Source organism: Psammomys obesus, unplaced genomic scaffold, assembly GCF_907164565.1.
Source record: "Psammomys obesus unplaced genomic scaffold, mPsaObe1.curated_primary_1811, whole genome shotgun sequence".
Taxonomy (NCBI): Eukaryota; Metazoa; Chordata; class Mammalia; order Rodentia; family Muridae; genus Psammomys; species Psammomys obesus.
The window spans coordinates 6,232,757-6,247,917 of NW_026585504.1; the positions used below are offsets into that span (position 1 = coordinate 6,232,757).

The window sequence follows — 15,161 nt, forward strand, 5'->3', positions numbered from 1 at the left end:
TACTGGTTATAATTGCTCAATATGGATAAACTTACTCCCACTGAAACTGTTGGGGGTAGCTACAGAGCTACTAAGTACATGGTCAATCAGGGGTCATCAAGAGGTGACATAAATTTAAATATTACTCATTTGAAGAAAAACTGAAGGGTTTGGGATGGGGGAAACACAGATAATATAGCTCCCAGGAAAAGGAGAGATTGAGTGAAAATGGAAGAGCATTTAGCTGCCTCCCAGGAACTCCCACATACAAAGGCCAGGTCTCGTGGCCTTGACATGTTTGGTGTTGATGGACTTGACAGACCATAGAGCCAGTGTCATTTGCCTTTAACATCACTCACCAATTGCCCTTCTGCTGGCTTTTGTTTTGCCTGGGAACTGTGTTTCTGATATAGATTTGTCTATAAGGAGATAGGATAAAGCAGAGGATCCTGGTTTTTATTTTGTTTTGTCTAAGTCTCAATTGTCTTTGTAAATGAGAAAATTAGCATTTAGGTTTAAAATTGCCAGTTCCACTAATCTGCTCATTTCTGGTGCAGCCACAAGATTGTCTCCTGAGACTATGGAGTCGAGAGTCATGTCTTGACAGTTCCACCGAGTGGAAGTAGCCATATGTACAAGGGGTTGGGAGCAGGGTATGTGACTAATACTCTTTACACTTTGGTGAGCAGGGTAGTGTAATTTTTAGGGGCGATCTACTTTGAGCTTTCTCAGTTTACTTTTCATTCAACAGTCATTTGTTAAGTGGTCCCTGTGTGCCAGATCTTGAGCCTAATGTTGGGTTCTAATTCCTAAGGCAGACCATAGGCTTTTAGTCAGATGTTTTACTGAGAGCTTGGGGTTGTTCTCAGATGGAAAAAAAAAAATTAGGAGATGAGGAAGAACAGGGAAGAGGAAAGAGCTAGTCAGCATGTGGTCTTGTCTGGAGTTTAGCTTCAGCTTGGCCTAGTGGACAGCTCTGAGAACAGTGCATTGTGCTAGAGAGTTGAGCCCATCAGATCAGTCATTGGTGACACCTCTTCCATGGATGAAAGAAAAGAGGGAGGTAAGAGTAGGGGAGCTTTAACTTTCAGCATGGAAAGCAACTCCTATCTGCTGAGGTCTTTAGTCTGTAGAAAGCAAATAGCTACGATTTATGAACATCAAGCAAGAGTAGGGGTGGGCACCCTGTTGATAAAGGGGACCTCAGTGGGGAATCAACAGCATGGCAGTCCAGAACAGATGCTGGCTTAGCTCTTTCCTCCACCCTCTTCTTAAAAATCTGTCCTGGCCTCTTGCTTTTGCAGCCCCAAATACCCAGTGGCCAGGGCCAGAGCCATTATCCTAGTAAGAGAGGAGTGTAAGAAGATGCCAACGGTCCAGGGACTGAGAGGAGCATAAAGAAGCTATGAAGAGTTTGGAAGGAAGGGTAGGGGCTGAGTGTGAGACGGCTGTTGGATACTCCGGTCTCCCTCCCTTTTGCAGTTCTCTGGGAAACTCGGTTGAGTGTGGGGTTTCTGGTGGTAGCCCAGAAGCTCATAATTGTTCAGAGAGCGGCCCACAACTCTAGGAAGCACTGAGTCTATGGTCTTGAATATGTGCATTGGCCCTGTGTTAGCTTTTTTTTTTTTGTCAACTTGATACATCAGAGAGAAAAACCTAAGGGAGGAACTGCAGAGATGAGCTTGACCTATGGAGGATTTTGGTGGTTGCCAATCGATGAGTGAGAGCCTAGCCCACTGTGGGCAGCGCCATTCCCTGGACAGTGGTCCTGGGAAGTACAAGAAAGCTAGCTAAGCATGGGCCTGACAGCTAACCAGCCAAGTTTTTCTACGGTTTCAGTTTCAAGTTCCTGCTTGGGCTCTGCCTCCACTTCCCTGAATGAACCTGTAAACAGAAATAAATCCTTTCTTTTCCTAGGTTGCTTTTTAGTCAGAGTATTTTATCGCCGCGACAGAAAGGAACTAGAGCAGAGAGGCTCTGTTAGCTTCTCTAGGCCTCTTTCTGGTGACCTGGGCCTAGCACTGCCGCCTAGGAGGGAGCGGCTTGGCCATGCATTGGTCCTCGATGGTCACTCCCCTCCCGAAGCTCTCTACCCCTTTCTGGAGTGCCATGGTTGGACCAGATGGCACGGCTTATTCTCTGAGCATGGTCCCTACAGAAGCCCTCAGCTTAGGAGCCCCCACCTGGCCTCATGCATTTCCACCAGACCCTGATTCTGTTTATGCTGCCAGAAAGGCGCCACCTTGATGGCTTGAGGTTATTCAGTTTGTTTACATCGACCATGGCCCTGCAACCTTTTCTTAGAGGTCCCAGCCACCTCTGGTGACGCTTCTCGTGGGGACCACAGTGAAGACAAAGCAAACACCAGAGGCACAGGCCTTTCTTTGGGGTGGGTGGCTCAGGTGAGGGGGTGTGGGGGAAACCCAGAAGGGTCCCGGGAAAGACTCCAGTCTGAGAACTACTGGAGGAGGAGGAGGAGGAGGAGGAGGAGGAGGAGGAGGAGAGGAAGGAGGTGGATCGGGAAGAGCCATGGCCTCTCCGTTATCAGCTCTGGCTGTCTTCCTCGAGTTATGTAACCCCAAAAAAAACGTGGCAGCCAAGGAAGGGAAACGGAGAAGAGGCGGGCCGAGGATGGTGGTGACTAGAGAAGCGCCGCCTCTCTTTGTGCCCCATGAGTTGTCTTGGGATTAATGGAGGACCCCTCGTCGTCCCCTCAGCTCTGAGCCCCCCACCTACTGCTTTCCCGTGGTCTTTCCTGCATTGCCTTATCCGCCCCAGCAAGGCACCCGAGGCTTGGGTGGGCTTTCTTCTCAGGTTGTAGTTTCCTCTCCAAAGCTCACAGCTTTGCTACTTTGGCCGCGTCAATTAGCCACCGCTCCGAGCCTCAGTTTACCCGTCTGTAAACTGAAGTTTGCCTAAAATTCAGACCACGTGCGAAGCTCTTTGCTTAGGCGCCTGCAGTGGGGTGGGCGCGCGCAGGAGAGGAATGTGCGCTGGCTTTGCAGACTGCGAAAGGCCGGGCACCGGGAAGGCTGCGGCACTGGGTCTATGGGCAGAGGCCCCAGCCCGCCGCTGCCGAGGGGGTCCTGGGGCTCACCGGAGTCCGCCGCCACCGGGGGTCCTCGAGGCTCCCCGCAGCCCGCCCTCCCATCCGCTAGGTCGTCGGGTTCCAGCCAGTGGCTGTGGGCGGGCCGGAGGCTGCGGAGGGGCGTGGGGCGGTGGAGGGCGGGCGGGCAGGAAGGGGCGGGGGGCTCCGCAGACGGCCGCAGGAAGAAGCGAACCCACCGAGAGCCTCGCACAGCGCGCCCGCCGACCCTTCCCGCTATGTGGGGTCTCTTGCTCGCTGTGACCGCCTTTGCGCCTTCCGTCGGTCTGAGTCTGGGGGCGCCTAGCGCCTCAGTGCTGGGCCTGGCGCCGAGCTCAACCCTGGCTCCGCATCGCAGCCTTGCACAGCCGTCCACGAAGGCAAATGGTGAGCTCCGGGACCCAGTCAGCTGCTGGGCAGGTCAGACCCACTCCCCAAGCTGGGTTCTCCAGCCCGCCCTGTGTACAGGGACACACACACAGCCCTGTGCAATGGCTGCTGACTCAGCAACCCAATTCTGGTCAGACCTAGTCAGCAGTCTTAGGGCAGGCCCAGTGGGATGCTGGTCGCCTCAACTCCAGCCTAACCAGAGGAGCTCAAGAAAGGTGAAGAGACACCAGATTAAAAGGGGCAGAATAAGCCTCTTCACCCCAGAGTTTAAGGCCAAAGACTTGAGGGGAAAAGACAGGGAAACGAGACTGCATGGAGGAAAGGTCACTATCCTGATGGGTATAGGCAGACTGTCTGGCCGCCCAACTTCTTCCTGTGGTGAGTTGGGAGCTCCGAGGTCAGCAGGTAGGCCAAGCATGGACTTCAGGACAAGACCCGAGGCCTTGCCTGAAGCTAAGGATGGCTTGGAGGGTGTTTGGGGAAGGCGCAAAATCAGAGGCAGGAGGTAGTATTACTGAAGAGGGGCCGACTGGAGCAAAGCCTGGAGGTTAGAAACTAAACTCAGATCTTTAGAGTGACCAGTTTCTAAAGGCTCAGTATTGCTATGGAGGGAGCCAGAGGAGACGCTGGCCAGAGATATACTTGTGTTAAGAAGGAAGCACCAAGAAAGAGACTAAAAGAGGCAGGTTGGGGTTAGATGACAGGCCTTGCATGCCATGCTAGGAGGTCAGTAATTGTAGTAGGTGTCCCATATGTTCAGATGCCTTCTTGGGCTAACAGACCTTTCCATCTGGGTCTCGTGACATTCTTCCTTCATCCGGTACATTGCCTCCTGGTACCCAGAGACCTCAGGCCAGCATGTCCGGCTTCGAGTAATCAAGAAGAAAAAGATCGTTGTCAAGAAGCGAAAGAAGTTAAGGCAGCCCAGTCCTTTGGGGACTGCCAGGCCTTTGGCGACCACTAGCCCAGCAAAGACCTCTACTCGCCCTGAGAAACAAGAGCCAGGTACTACCTGCCTTCCCGGGGTCCTGCCTAGCCTGTGACCAAGCCTCAGCTCAGCTCTGGTTTCCCGCTGTCTAATCCTGTCTCACTGTTCTGTCCTTACCCCAGGATGTCCCCCTCTAGGCCTGGAGTCCTTGCGGGTTTCAGATAGCCAGCTTGAGGCCTCCAGCAGCCAGTCCTTTGGTCTGGGACCACACCGAGGACGGCTCAATATCCAGGTCGGTAGCTGTGGCTCTGTCAGATCAGAGGGGCCTTCTCCCTCTCTCTCCTCATCTGACCCCTTATCTCTTGGCCCGCCGGGGCTTGAGCACCCATGACCTTGTGTCCACAGTCAGGCCTGGAGGACGGTGACCTGTATGACGGGGCTTGGTGTGCGGAGCAACAAGACACTGAGCCTTGGTTTCAGGTGGACGCCAAGAATCCTGTCCGCTTCTCAGGAGTTGTTACACAGGGCAGAAATTCTGTGTGGAGGTGAGGCAGGCTGAAACTCAGGCTGGGAGTTGATGATTGACAGACACAGAAATGCTGCAGTGGCACTATAGGAGCACTAATAGTTCTGTTTCTCTGCGGCCAGGTATGACTGGGTCATGTCATACAAGGTCCAGTTCAGCAATGACAGTCAGACCTGGTGGAGAAGTCTGAATCATAGTAGTGGGCTGGACATGGTAAGTGGCCCCACAGTGGCTGGGACCTGGCTATTAGGGTGCTGGGCTATGGTTAGAATTTTCTGCAAATAAAACAGGTACGCATGTAGGCTCCGGGAGGAACTTGGGGGGGGGGTGTTGCAGGGCTAAGGCTCACACCCAGGGTTTTGTGCATTCACAGGGCAGTTATTTATGCAGCTCCTTTGGGATAGCCCATTCACTCCATCATGGAGTAAGTGCTGCAGTTTCTCTCTGGGACATCCCTTCTGACCATGAGCCTCTGGCTCATTTGCTTCTTGCCTTTTCCTGGCTCTTGTTTTCCACCTCATGGACCTCTTTTGTACAAGGCTGCAGAACGGGTATGTTGCTCTAATGAGCTGAAAACGTGCCAGAAAACACAGCTGCCTGAGGTTACCCACTGCAGGAGCTGTGGAATGGAGGTCCATGTTTGCACGTCTCCCGGTGACCCCACCAGGGAGAGGGGCCTTAATTCCATTCGTGGATCTTGAGCCAGTGTGGGGTCTGAGCAGCCTCAGCAAGCGGCTCCATATCCCCAGGTATTTCCTGCCAATTCAGACGCAGAGACCACAGTGTTGAACCTCCTGCCAGAGCCTCAGGTGGCTCGCTTCATTCGCCTGCTGCCTCAGACCTGGTTCCAGGGAGGTGCCTCTTGCCTCCGGGCAGAGATCCTGGCCTGTCCAGTCTCAGGTGGGCAGCTGGGCAAAGGCTGTATGGGCAGGGCCTGATTTCAAGGGCATCCTTCACCATGAACTAACCTTCTCCCTGAAACTCGCTCTCTACCAGATCCTAATGACCTGTTCCCAAAGGCCCATACACAAGAATCTTCTGACTCTCTGGACTTCCGGCATCACAATTATAAAGCCATGAGGAAGGTCAGATACAACTTCTAAGGTCCAACTCCTATGACCCTGGTAGGGGCTGCCGATGCCTTCCCACCAAGGGCAAACCGACTGTGACTACCCATGTGTCCCCTCCCCCTGTGTCCCACTTTTCCTACTTCTCTTGATCTCTAAGTTCCGCTCCAGTTACCCTTGTCATGACACCATCCCTTTTCTGGTGTGCCTTTTCTGGACCATAATATGTTGCTTCCACCTGTGTGGACATCCACCCTGTAGGTCCTTCCATGGTTACACATGGTCTGACTTCTGTGTGTAACTGTCATTCTGTGTGTAAATTCACCCCAGCTGATGAAACAGGTGAACGAGCAGTGCCCCAACATCACCCGCATCTACAGCATCGGAAAGAGCCACCAGGGTCTGAAGCTGTACGTGATGGAAATGTCGGACCAGCCTGGGGAGCATGAGCTGGGTACTGCTTGATGGCACGGGAAGAGGTGGGCACAGGGCAGGCTGAGGTGTGAGCTGACTCTAAGCCTCCATGTGCTTCCAGGAGAGCCTGAGGTCCGCTATGTGGCTGGTATGCATGGGAATGAGGCCCTGGGCCGGGAGCTGCTTCTGCTTTTGATGCAGTACTTATGTCGTGAGTTCCTGCGTGGCGATCCTCGAGTGACTCGGCTGCTCACTGAGACACGAATTCACCTGTTGCCCTCCATGAATCCTGATGGCTATGAGACTGCCTACCAAAAGGTAGGCACAAGTGTGTCCCTCTTCCTTCTGCCATGGTACCTAGAAATTGTTTGAGTTGAACAAGGTTCTTTCTTGGCAGGGCTCAGAGCTGGTAGGCTGGGCAGAGGGTCGCTGGACCCACCAGGGCATTGACCTTAACCACAATTTTGCTGACCTCAATACACCACTATGGTATGCAGAAGATGATGGTTTGGTACCCAACACTGTCCCCAACCATCACCTGCCACTGCCTGCCTACTATACGCTGCCCAATGCCACTGTGAGTATTTGGGGGCAGCGGTGGAGGGCCACGTAAGGCTCCCTTTGTCTCTGTGTGCAGACTAGCCTCCGTTCCCCTTGTCTAGGTGGCTCCTGAAACGTGGGCAGTGATCAAATGGATGACTCGTATTCCTTTTGTGCTGAGTGCCAACCTCCATGGGGGTGAACTTGTGGTGTCCTATCCTTTCGACATGACTCGGACCCCCTGGGCTGCTCGTGAGCTCACCCCCACACCGGACGATGCTGTCTTTCGCTGGCTTAGCACTGTCTATGCTGGCACTAATAGGGCCATGCAAGACACAGATCGCCGACCTTGTCATAGCCAGGACTTCTCTTTGCATGGCAATATCATCAATGGAGCTGACTGGCACACAGTTCCTGGGAGTATGTGTCCGAGAGTGGAATTAGTCCTGTCCCCATAGCCCCCTATTCCACATTAGTCTTTTGTAATGTACGTTTCTTATTGTCTCCCTGAGTGTCTCTCATGAGCACCCGGAGAGAGGCTCCTATCTACCCACTTAACACCCCAGTGTCTTTGCTACCCCCAGGCATGAATGACTTCAGCTACCTGCACACCAATTGCTTTGAGGTCACTGTGGAGCTGTCCTGTGACAAGTTCCCTCATGAGAAGGAGCTGCCTCAAGAGTGGGAAAACAACAAAGATGCCCTCCTCACCTACCTGGAGCAGGTGGGCTCTGCGTCCCCAGTTCCAGCCTCCCCGAGCTTCTCCTGGCCAGCCTAGGAGGTTCCTTAAAGAGCTGGGGCACCAGCAGTCTTAACTGGCATCAGATTCCCACTACGCTGTGGGCCGGATGTGACATCAGATTGGAATGATCTAGGACAGGAAGCGCACTTTCCTAGTGGAAGTGGTTTCAGATGTTGTAGTGGAACAGAAGCCAGAGCAACTTGAGGCTACAGGGTGGTCCCTAGAATTGTCACAAACCTGTCATTGTCAGGGTAGCTTTTCTCAGGGAAGACATTTGTCAGATGTGAAAACTGCCTTGGCACAAAATGTTGTATTCCTCAGGGACTAACATCCCTATGAGTATAAGAATAGCATCCATGGTTTCTACAAAAGACATCTTCCCTTTGTGAGATGGCTCAGCAGGTTAAGTCCCTGATGTGCAGCCTAACACCAGAGTCCAATCCCGGGACACACGTGGTGGGAAGAGAGAACTGACTTCCACAAGTTCTCCGACCTCCTCACACTTGCCACAGCACGTGTACCCCATACAAACATAGGCACACACAAAATAAATATGCATTAAAAACATTATTTTAAAAGAGGATTGAAGTTCAGATCCCAGCACCCATGTAACAGGTTGAGGATCCCCACAAATACCATGACCCCAGCTCTAAGTTGGTGGACAGCACTGCTGAGCTTTGCTGTCTTCCAGCCTAGTGAAGTGTGAGCTCTAGGTTCAAGGACAGACCCTGCCTTAAAGAAATAGGTGGAGCAGGGCTGTGGTGGCACATACCTGTAATCCCAGCACTTAGGAGGCAGAGGCAGGCAGATCGCTGTGAGGTCAAGGCCAGCCTGGTCTACAAATCAAGTCCAGGTCAGCCAAGGCTACACAGAGAAACCCTGTCTCAAAACAGGAAGGAAGGAAGGAAGGAAGGAAGGAAGGAAGGGAGGGAGGGAGGGAGGGAGGGAGGGAGGGAGGGAAGGAAGGAAGGAAGGAAGGAAGAAGAAAAAAGGAGAGAGAAAGAGAACATACAGAGACACCTAATAATAGCACCAACACACTATGGAAAGCCCAAAGGCCAGGTATAAGTTAGCGACTAGAAGATAATCTTAATAGAAAATTTGTCATTTAGGCCCATGGTAGACCTGCCAACCTTATCAGGCTTACAAGGCAACAGCCAGAAAGTTAATGAAATCTCACTCTATGTAAAGGAAAAGTGTCTTTTTTTTCTTCAAGGTTTTGATAAACCTTCCTCCCTCCCTCCCTCCCTCCCTCCCTCCCTCCCTCCCTCCCTCCCTCCCTCCCTTCCTTCCTTCCTTCCTTCCCACCTGTCTCTGCCTTCCAGAGTGCTGGGATTACAGGCATGGGCCACCCCACCTAGCCAGCTTTGATAAACTCTACAGACTGAGGTGGCCATACCTATAATTCCAGAACTTGAGAAGTAGAGGCAGGAGAATCAGGCTCAAGGTTAACCTGGACTACATATTAAGACTTTGCCTTAAAACAAAAATCTTCACACATTGGGTGGAACTCAGGAAATCCCGTGGACAAAGGAAAATAAGGACTGTAGGTGCCAGAGAGGTCAAGGACACCACACAAAAACCCACAGAATCAACTAACCTGGGCCCATAGGGGCTCAGAAACTGAACCACCATCAGGGAGCCTGAACTGGTCTGACCTAGGCCTTCCACATATGCTATGGTTGTGCCCCTTTCTGAAGGGAAACGAAGGAAAAGTGGGTGGGGAGGCGGACCTGCAGTTGGGATGTAATAAGTGAGAGAAGAATTCTTTTTAAATCTTCGAAACTTTTGCTCTGCAGGTGCGCATGGGCATTGCTGGAGTTGTACGGGACAAAGACACAGAGGTGGGGATTGCGGATGCCGTCATCGCCGTGGAGGGCATCAACCACGATGTGACAACAGGTGTGTGGCAGGGGGAGGAGCTGGGTTGCTCAGGAGGTAGAGACCCTTGAACCCTGCCTGACCTCACCCCTTCACGTCTCTCAGCGTGGGGAGGAGATTACTGGCGGCTGCTGACTCCTGGGGACTACGTGGTGACAGCCAGTGCTGAGGGCTACCACAGCGTTAAAAGACACTGTCGGGTCACCTTTGAAGAGGGCCCTGTTCCCTGCAATTTCCTACTCACCAAGACTCCCAAACAGAGGCTCCGGGAGCTGCTGGCAGCAGGGGCTAAGTTGCCCCCAGACCTTCGGAGGAAGCTAGAGCTGCTGAGGGGACGGAAGAATTAATGTCTTCAGCTGAAGAGAGCCACATCCTTGACAGGCTGGACCTGTCCAGAACTGAGGGAGGAGGGAGGGACAGGGTAAGAAAAGAGGTGCTCTGGCTCATTAAAGCTTCCTGGTGCCTGATATTCCTGTTTTTCTCTGTGCCCCAGCTCCTTCTCCAGGGTAGGTCTCAGCCTGCCTCTGAGTTCCTACCCTGCGTGCACTTGACACACTAGGGCATGGGGTGCGAAGAAGATGCCACCCCAGCCCTTGTAACTGACACTTGCAGAACAACTCGCTTTGATTTTCTGCTGCAGGTGCTATTACATTCTGTAAGCATCTGCTTGGTGCCAAGTGTGCAAGCAATGTCTATGCCCAGCCTCCGGGGCTGCCAGTTAGTAGGGGACAGGTGAATACACTCTCAAGCATGCCACGGTGCAAGGCAGTTGGTTTGGCCATTTCACACTCACGGGAAATTCGGGTCTGCAGGGACTCAGTCAAGGACACAGTAGAGGTGGGCTTGAAATTCAAGGTGGACTGGGCATAGGGTTATAGACAAGGGACTCAAGATCAGTCAAAAGCATTTGAATTTACTTTGCCAGCTATTCAGAGAGCAGCAATAAATGATAGGCTTTGATTGGTTTCCATCCTACTAAAGGAGGAATCGTGTGAATCTGTCATGCCAAGAAAACAACCCATTACAATGAGTTCAAACAGAAAAGTGTAATGCTAGAAGTAGCATATAAAGATATTAAAACCACTAGAGAAAGGGGAAAAGAGAATTTTATCCAGAAAGTAGGAAGTTAATAACGTTTATTTACTGTTGTTGCTATTAAATTTGTGTTTATTTGGTGTGGGTGCCATGTGTGTGCAGACAACTTCTGAGAGTCAGTTCTCTCCTACTAGCTGGACCTCAGGAGTCTAAGGTCATCAAGCTTGTTACCTTCTGAAGCCATCTTGGCTGTCCCTGCTTTGGTATTTATGAATCTGTATTTGGTTTTGTTGATGCTGACCTAACTAATTTAGCTAACTAGGACATTTTTAAAATGCAGGTTTTCAATTCTGGCTTTCAATTCAGAGTAGCAGAAATCGCTCCATTGTGTTCCTGAGCTTGCTCTGTTTATGGATTTCATTTTCACTTCACTAGATGTAACAGAAGTCTTAGTTGCAGACAATGGAATCTACTCTAGATGGCTCAAGTAAAAGGATTTGTTAAAAGGTGTTAGTTTATATAATTCCCAAGAGACCAGACTTCAATGCTACCTATTCTAAAACAACACAGCCAGTGTCAAGAAAGACCAGAGGAATGCCAAGCATGTTGTATGCCAAGCATAGGACTATCTTACAGGAACCAACACTCACCATTTGCTTTCTATTAGAGGTAAGATACTAGAGACTAGATGTTAGAAACGTCTTTATGTCTACTGGAAGAACCAGACACTTCCACTGCTGTGACTGTCAGTTGTCCAATTTTACACCTAAGTCTAAGGTCAGAGCTTCTCTTGAGTGGGATCTGGGTTATATGAATAATCCAAGGTAAGAAGTCCAGGAGACTTAGCTCTTGTCCTTCTCCTCCTTACACTATAGGAAGTCAAGCTAAAACAAAGTTAAGCCAGTGGTAAGTGAGCTTGTCTATGTGTTGGAAACACTGGAGAGGATTTCTGACTAAGGTCACTGTATTGTGCAACTTGAGGGGATTCTGTTTAAAATGAGCCAGTACTAGCTAGGGCTGGAGAAATAGCTCAGCATTTACTTCTCTTGCAAAGGACCGAAGTTTGGTTTCCAGGACCCAGGTGACAACTCCAGCATTAGGCCATCTGTGCACATTAGCCTCTGCAGGTACCAGGAGTCTTTACTCACAACATATGAGTTTGCACGTGTGCTTGCACACACACACACACACACACACACACACACACACACACACACAGTTTAAAATAATAAAAATTAGATCTTTAAAAGAATAAAAAAGAAAAGAAAAACTCTTCCCCTTAGCACAGAAACCACCAGAATTCACCCATGTTCTATCACACATTTTATACCTTTTTCCTTTAGCTTTGTTCTCAAATTTCTTCTTAAAATATTTAATTGTAGAGGCAAAGAGATGGCTTGTCAGCTGAGGGCACTGGCTGCTCTTCCAGAGGACCCAAGTACAATTCCCACACCCATAATGGTAGCTCACAACTGTCTGTAACTCTAGTCCCAGGCACTATGTGGAAAACATACATACACACAACAAAACACCCATGCACATAAAAAATAAAGAACTTTAAAAATTAATTGTGGTAAAGCATGCTTAACATGAAACGTATCCTCTTAACTTTATCTGCCTTGTCTTTCTCGAAGTAGTGAAAATGCAGTGCCCTGTGGAAGCTAGGCCAGTGCTGCGCCACTGAACATCTCTCCCTGTGCTTAATTTTGAGGCAAGGTCTCCCTAAGCTGCTGGCTTTGAACTTTCAAGCCTGCCTTTGTCTGCCGGAGAGCTGAGATTGCAGATGTTTTTTAATCATTCCCAGCTTACCATAGCCATTTTTGAAGGGTACAGGTCAGAGGTCTTAAATATGCTCCACTATCACCACTGTCCATCTTCGAAACTCTTCTCACCTTGTATGTCTGTGTGAGGGCGTCAGATCCCCTGAAACTGAAGTTACAGACAGTTGCGAGCTGCCATGTGGGTGCCGGGAACTGAATTGGGGTCCTCTGGGAAGCAGCCAGTGCTGAGCCATCTCTCCAGCCGGCAAAATTCAGGTTCTATACCCACTGTGACTTAAGTGGAAATGTCCCTCCACGGCTCACGTGTTTGAATACTTGGTTCCTGTCGGTGGCACTGCTTTGGGAGGTTATAGAACCTTTAGAAAGACAGGGATTGCTGCTGGGTGAGCTTTTGGTTTAGAGCCTCCTTGGCTCCCTGACCGCTCTCTGCTTCCTGTTCCACAAAGCTGTGGGATGGGAAGAGCTCCAGCTGTGCTCCGGTGTAAGGGAGCTGCCTGCCCATGCTGTACTCTCAGAACACGAGGCAAAATCAGCCCTCCCTCTTTTGAGTTGCATCAAAAGTAACTGATGCAGCCATTGAACAAGAACTCCTGGTTTCTTTCTTCCCCAAACCTGGCTACTACTAATATAACTTTCTGCTTCATGTAAGGGGAATCACACAGCTCTGTATCTGTCATTTTATAACTGGCTTTTTTCACTTAGCGTATTGTTTTCAAGGTTTATCCGTGCTGTAATGTGGGTAAGAATCTTCTTCCTTTAAATATAGTATTTTTAATTAATTCTTAGAGAATTTCATACAATATTTCTTGATCATATTTACACTCCTGCACACACACACACACACACACACACACACACACACCACACTTCTTGTCCTTTTTAAAGAAAAGTCTATCTTGAAGCAGACATCTTGGTCCTCTTGATCTTACAGCCTTTCATTCCCCACTTCCAAGATGTGTATTGAGCCTTAAATGTTGGGATTGCATTGAAAATGTATTAGTTGGGGGCGGGCATTAATAGGTCAGCTGATCTATGCATTTGACCAGTTGTGGCCTTCTGTGATGATCTCTGCCTAGTGCAAAAAGCATCTTCCTTGATGAGAGGCAAGTGCTACACTTACCTATGGGAATAATGATAAGTATTTAGAATGAATTCAAACTTAGAAAAAATTAATCAAAACATTTTAAAGATGGATTTAATTACGGACATTGTTGGTATTTGTGAGTGGAAATTGGATATTTTTTCTCTAATGAGACACATTCACATCTTTTATCCACTATCTGAGTTGTCTATCTTTCTTCGGTTTTGTTGGTTAGCTTTCTCCATCTGTCTGTCTGTCTGTCTCTATCTCTCAGGGTGACAGGCTGTCACCATGTTTAAATGAGTAGATCTCATCCTCTAATTACGTAGAAATAATGGCACAGCGAATTAAAAACACATTGTGGAGCTGGAGAGATGGCTCAGAAGTTAAGAGCACTGGCTGCTCTTCGGAAGGTTCTGGGTTTGGTTCTCGGCACCCACATGGCAGCTCACAATTGTCTGTAGCTCAAGGGAATCTAATGTCCTTTTCTGGCCTTTGTGGGCATACACATGGTGCACAGACATACATCCAGGTAAAAATACCCTTACACATAAAGACTTTTTAAAAAACTACATTGTAGGAATAATTTTTCTGAGAAATGCTGTTTAATGTTTGCCTTTACAGTCAAATTTCACTCTGCCTGTAGCCAAGTTAATGATGTTCTTTGAAACCATTTAGAGCCCTGCACTACTTCTGTTGACATACTGGGTACTCAACCTGTTTAGAATTAACTGTCCTTTAAGAAAAACAATGTAATCAATCTTCTTATGCTTTGGACTTGCAACATAATTAACTCCTACAAGCTCCACTAAATGCATGAATTTGATTTTGTTATACTTCCTATTTCTTTGTGACCCATTCATGCCCCTGACAGAACAATGAATGCTTACTTAAGATGTGGTGACTAGACTGAGACCGTTTGCTGGAAGTGATGAGGCACTGAAAGCAACTCCTCCCACAGATGTTGAAAGCAACAAGTGGGCACAGATTGATAACATCTGACTGTGGCTTTCTGTTCTGAGTCAATAGGCTTGGAAAAACATTTTCTCCTTTTGTGAGACTCCTGTAGAAGTTCCTTATTCCTTTTTCTGTTTGTTTATTGTTGTTTTTCTGAGTTTGTTTGTGTTTGTTTTGGGGACACAGTCTCACTACGTAGCTCTGGCTGGCCTGAAACACTATGTAGACTAGGCTGGCCTTGCAGTCACAGACATCCTCCTGCCTCTCCTTCTAGGCATAAAGGCATACATCACCACATCCAGCCCTCATTCCTCTTTGGCACCATATTTGCCATGCCGTTCAGTAAATAGAGAAGATGACATATACCCCCTTTGAATGATCAGATCAAATCAGAAGTCTTCAAAAAAAAAAAAAAAATCAGGCTCCCTCTTGAGTGAATGAAACCAAGAATCAGTCTCCCTTTTTTTAGTTCATGTGGCAGTGCCTCAGCAGATGCCCCAAGTGTGGCTGTTCAGAGTCAGACACACACAGGCTGAAGGAGCTACACATGTAAGGAGCAGCCAGGAAAGAGCCGGCGTGGATCATTTCTCCCTGTCCTAGAGTGCTTGCAAGTTAAACCGTAGACTCTATGACCTGTTGAAACTGGCTTCTTTGACTTAGAACATACATGTGGGATCCAACAGGGCTACTGTATGGGACTCATTTGTCCTGGCTATATGTGAATTATAGACATACAACATCTTTCTCAGCCATAA

The 15,161-nt window shown here is 49.1% G+C and overlaps 1 protein-coding gene across 1 annotated transcript; it reads left to right on the forward strand.

The window, feature by feature from the left end:
* Positions 1 to 3,257: 3,257 nt before the first annotated feature.
* Positions 3,258 to 10,011, forward strand: Cpxm1 (carboxypeptidase X, M14 family member 1). The gene is made up of 14 exons (XM_055603491.1): positions 3,258 to 3,451; positions 4,298 to 4,459; positions 4,565 to 4,674; positions 4,788 to 4,927; positions 5,031 to 5,121; positions 5,658 to 5,808; positions 5,905 to 5,993; positions 6,306 to 6,429; positions 6,511 to 6,707; positions 6,787 to 6,966; positions 7,052 to 7,349; positions 7,514 to 7,653; positions 9,471 to 9,573; positions 9,658 to 10,011. The coding sequence occupies exons 1-14, from the start codon at positions 3,304 to 3,306 to the stop codon at positions 9,897 to 9,899; spliced, it is 2,175 nt and encodes a 724-aa protein (XP_055459466.1). The 5' UTR covers positions 3,258 to 3,303; the 3' UTR covers positions 9,900 to 10,011.
* Positions 10,012 to 15,161: the final 5,150 nt, after the last annotated feature.

Bases quoted from the DNA above. Each gene is read 5' to 3' on its own strand.
- Cpxm1 (XM_055603491.1), top strand. From the start codon at position 3,304: ATGTGGGGTCTCTTGCTCGCTGTGACCGCCTTTGCGCCTTCCGTCGGT. The intron at 7,350-7,513 runs GTATGTGTCCGA...TGCTACCCCCAG, and splicing joins CTGGCACACAGTTCCTGGGA to GCATGAATGACTTCAGCTAC. The intron at 9,574-9,657 runs GTGTGTGGCAGG...CACGTCTCTCAG, and splicing joins CAACCACGATGTGACAACAG to CGTGGGGAGGAGATTACTGG.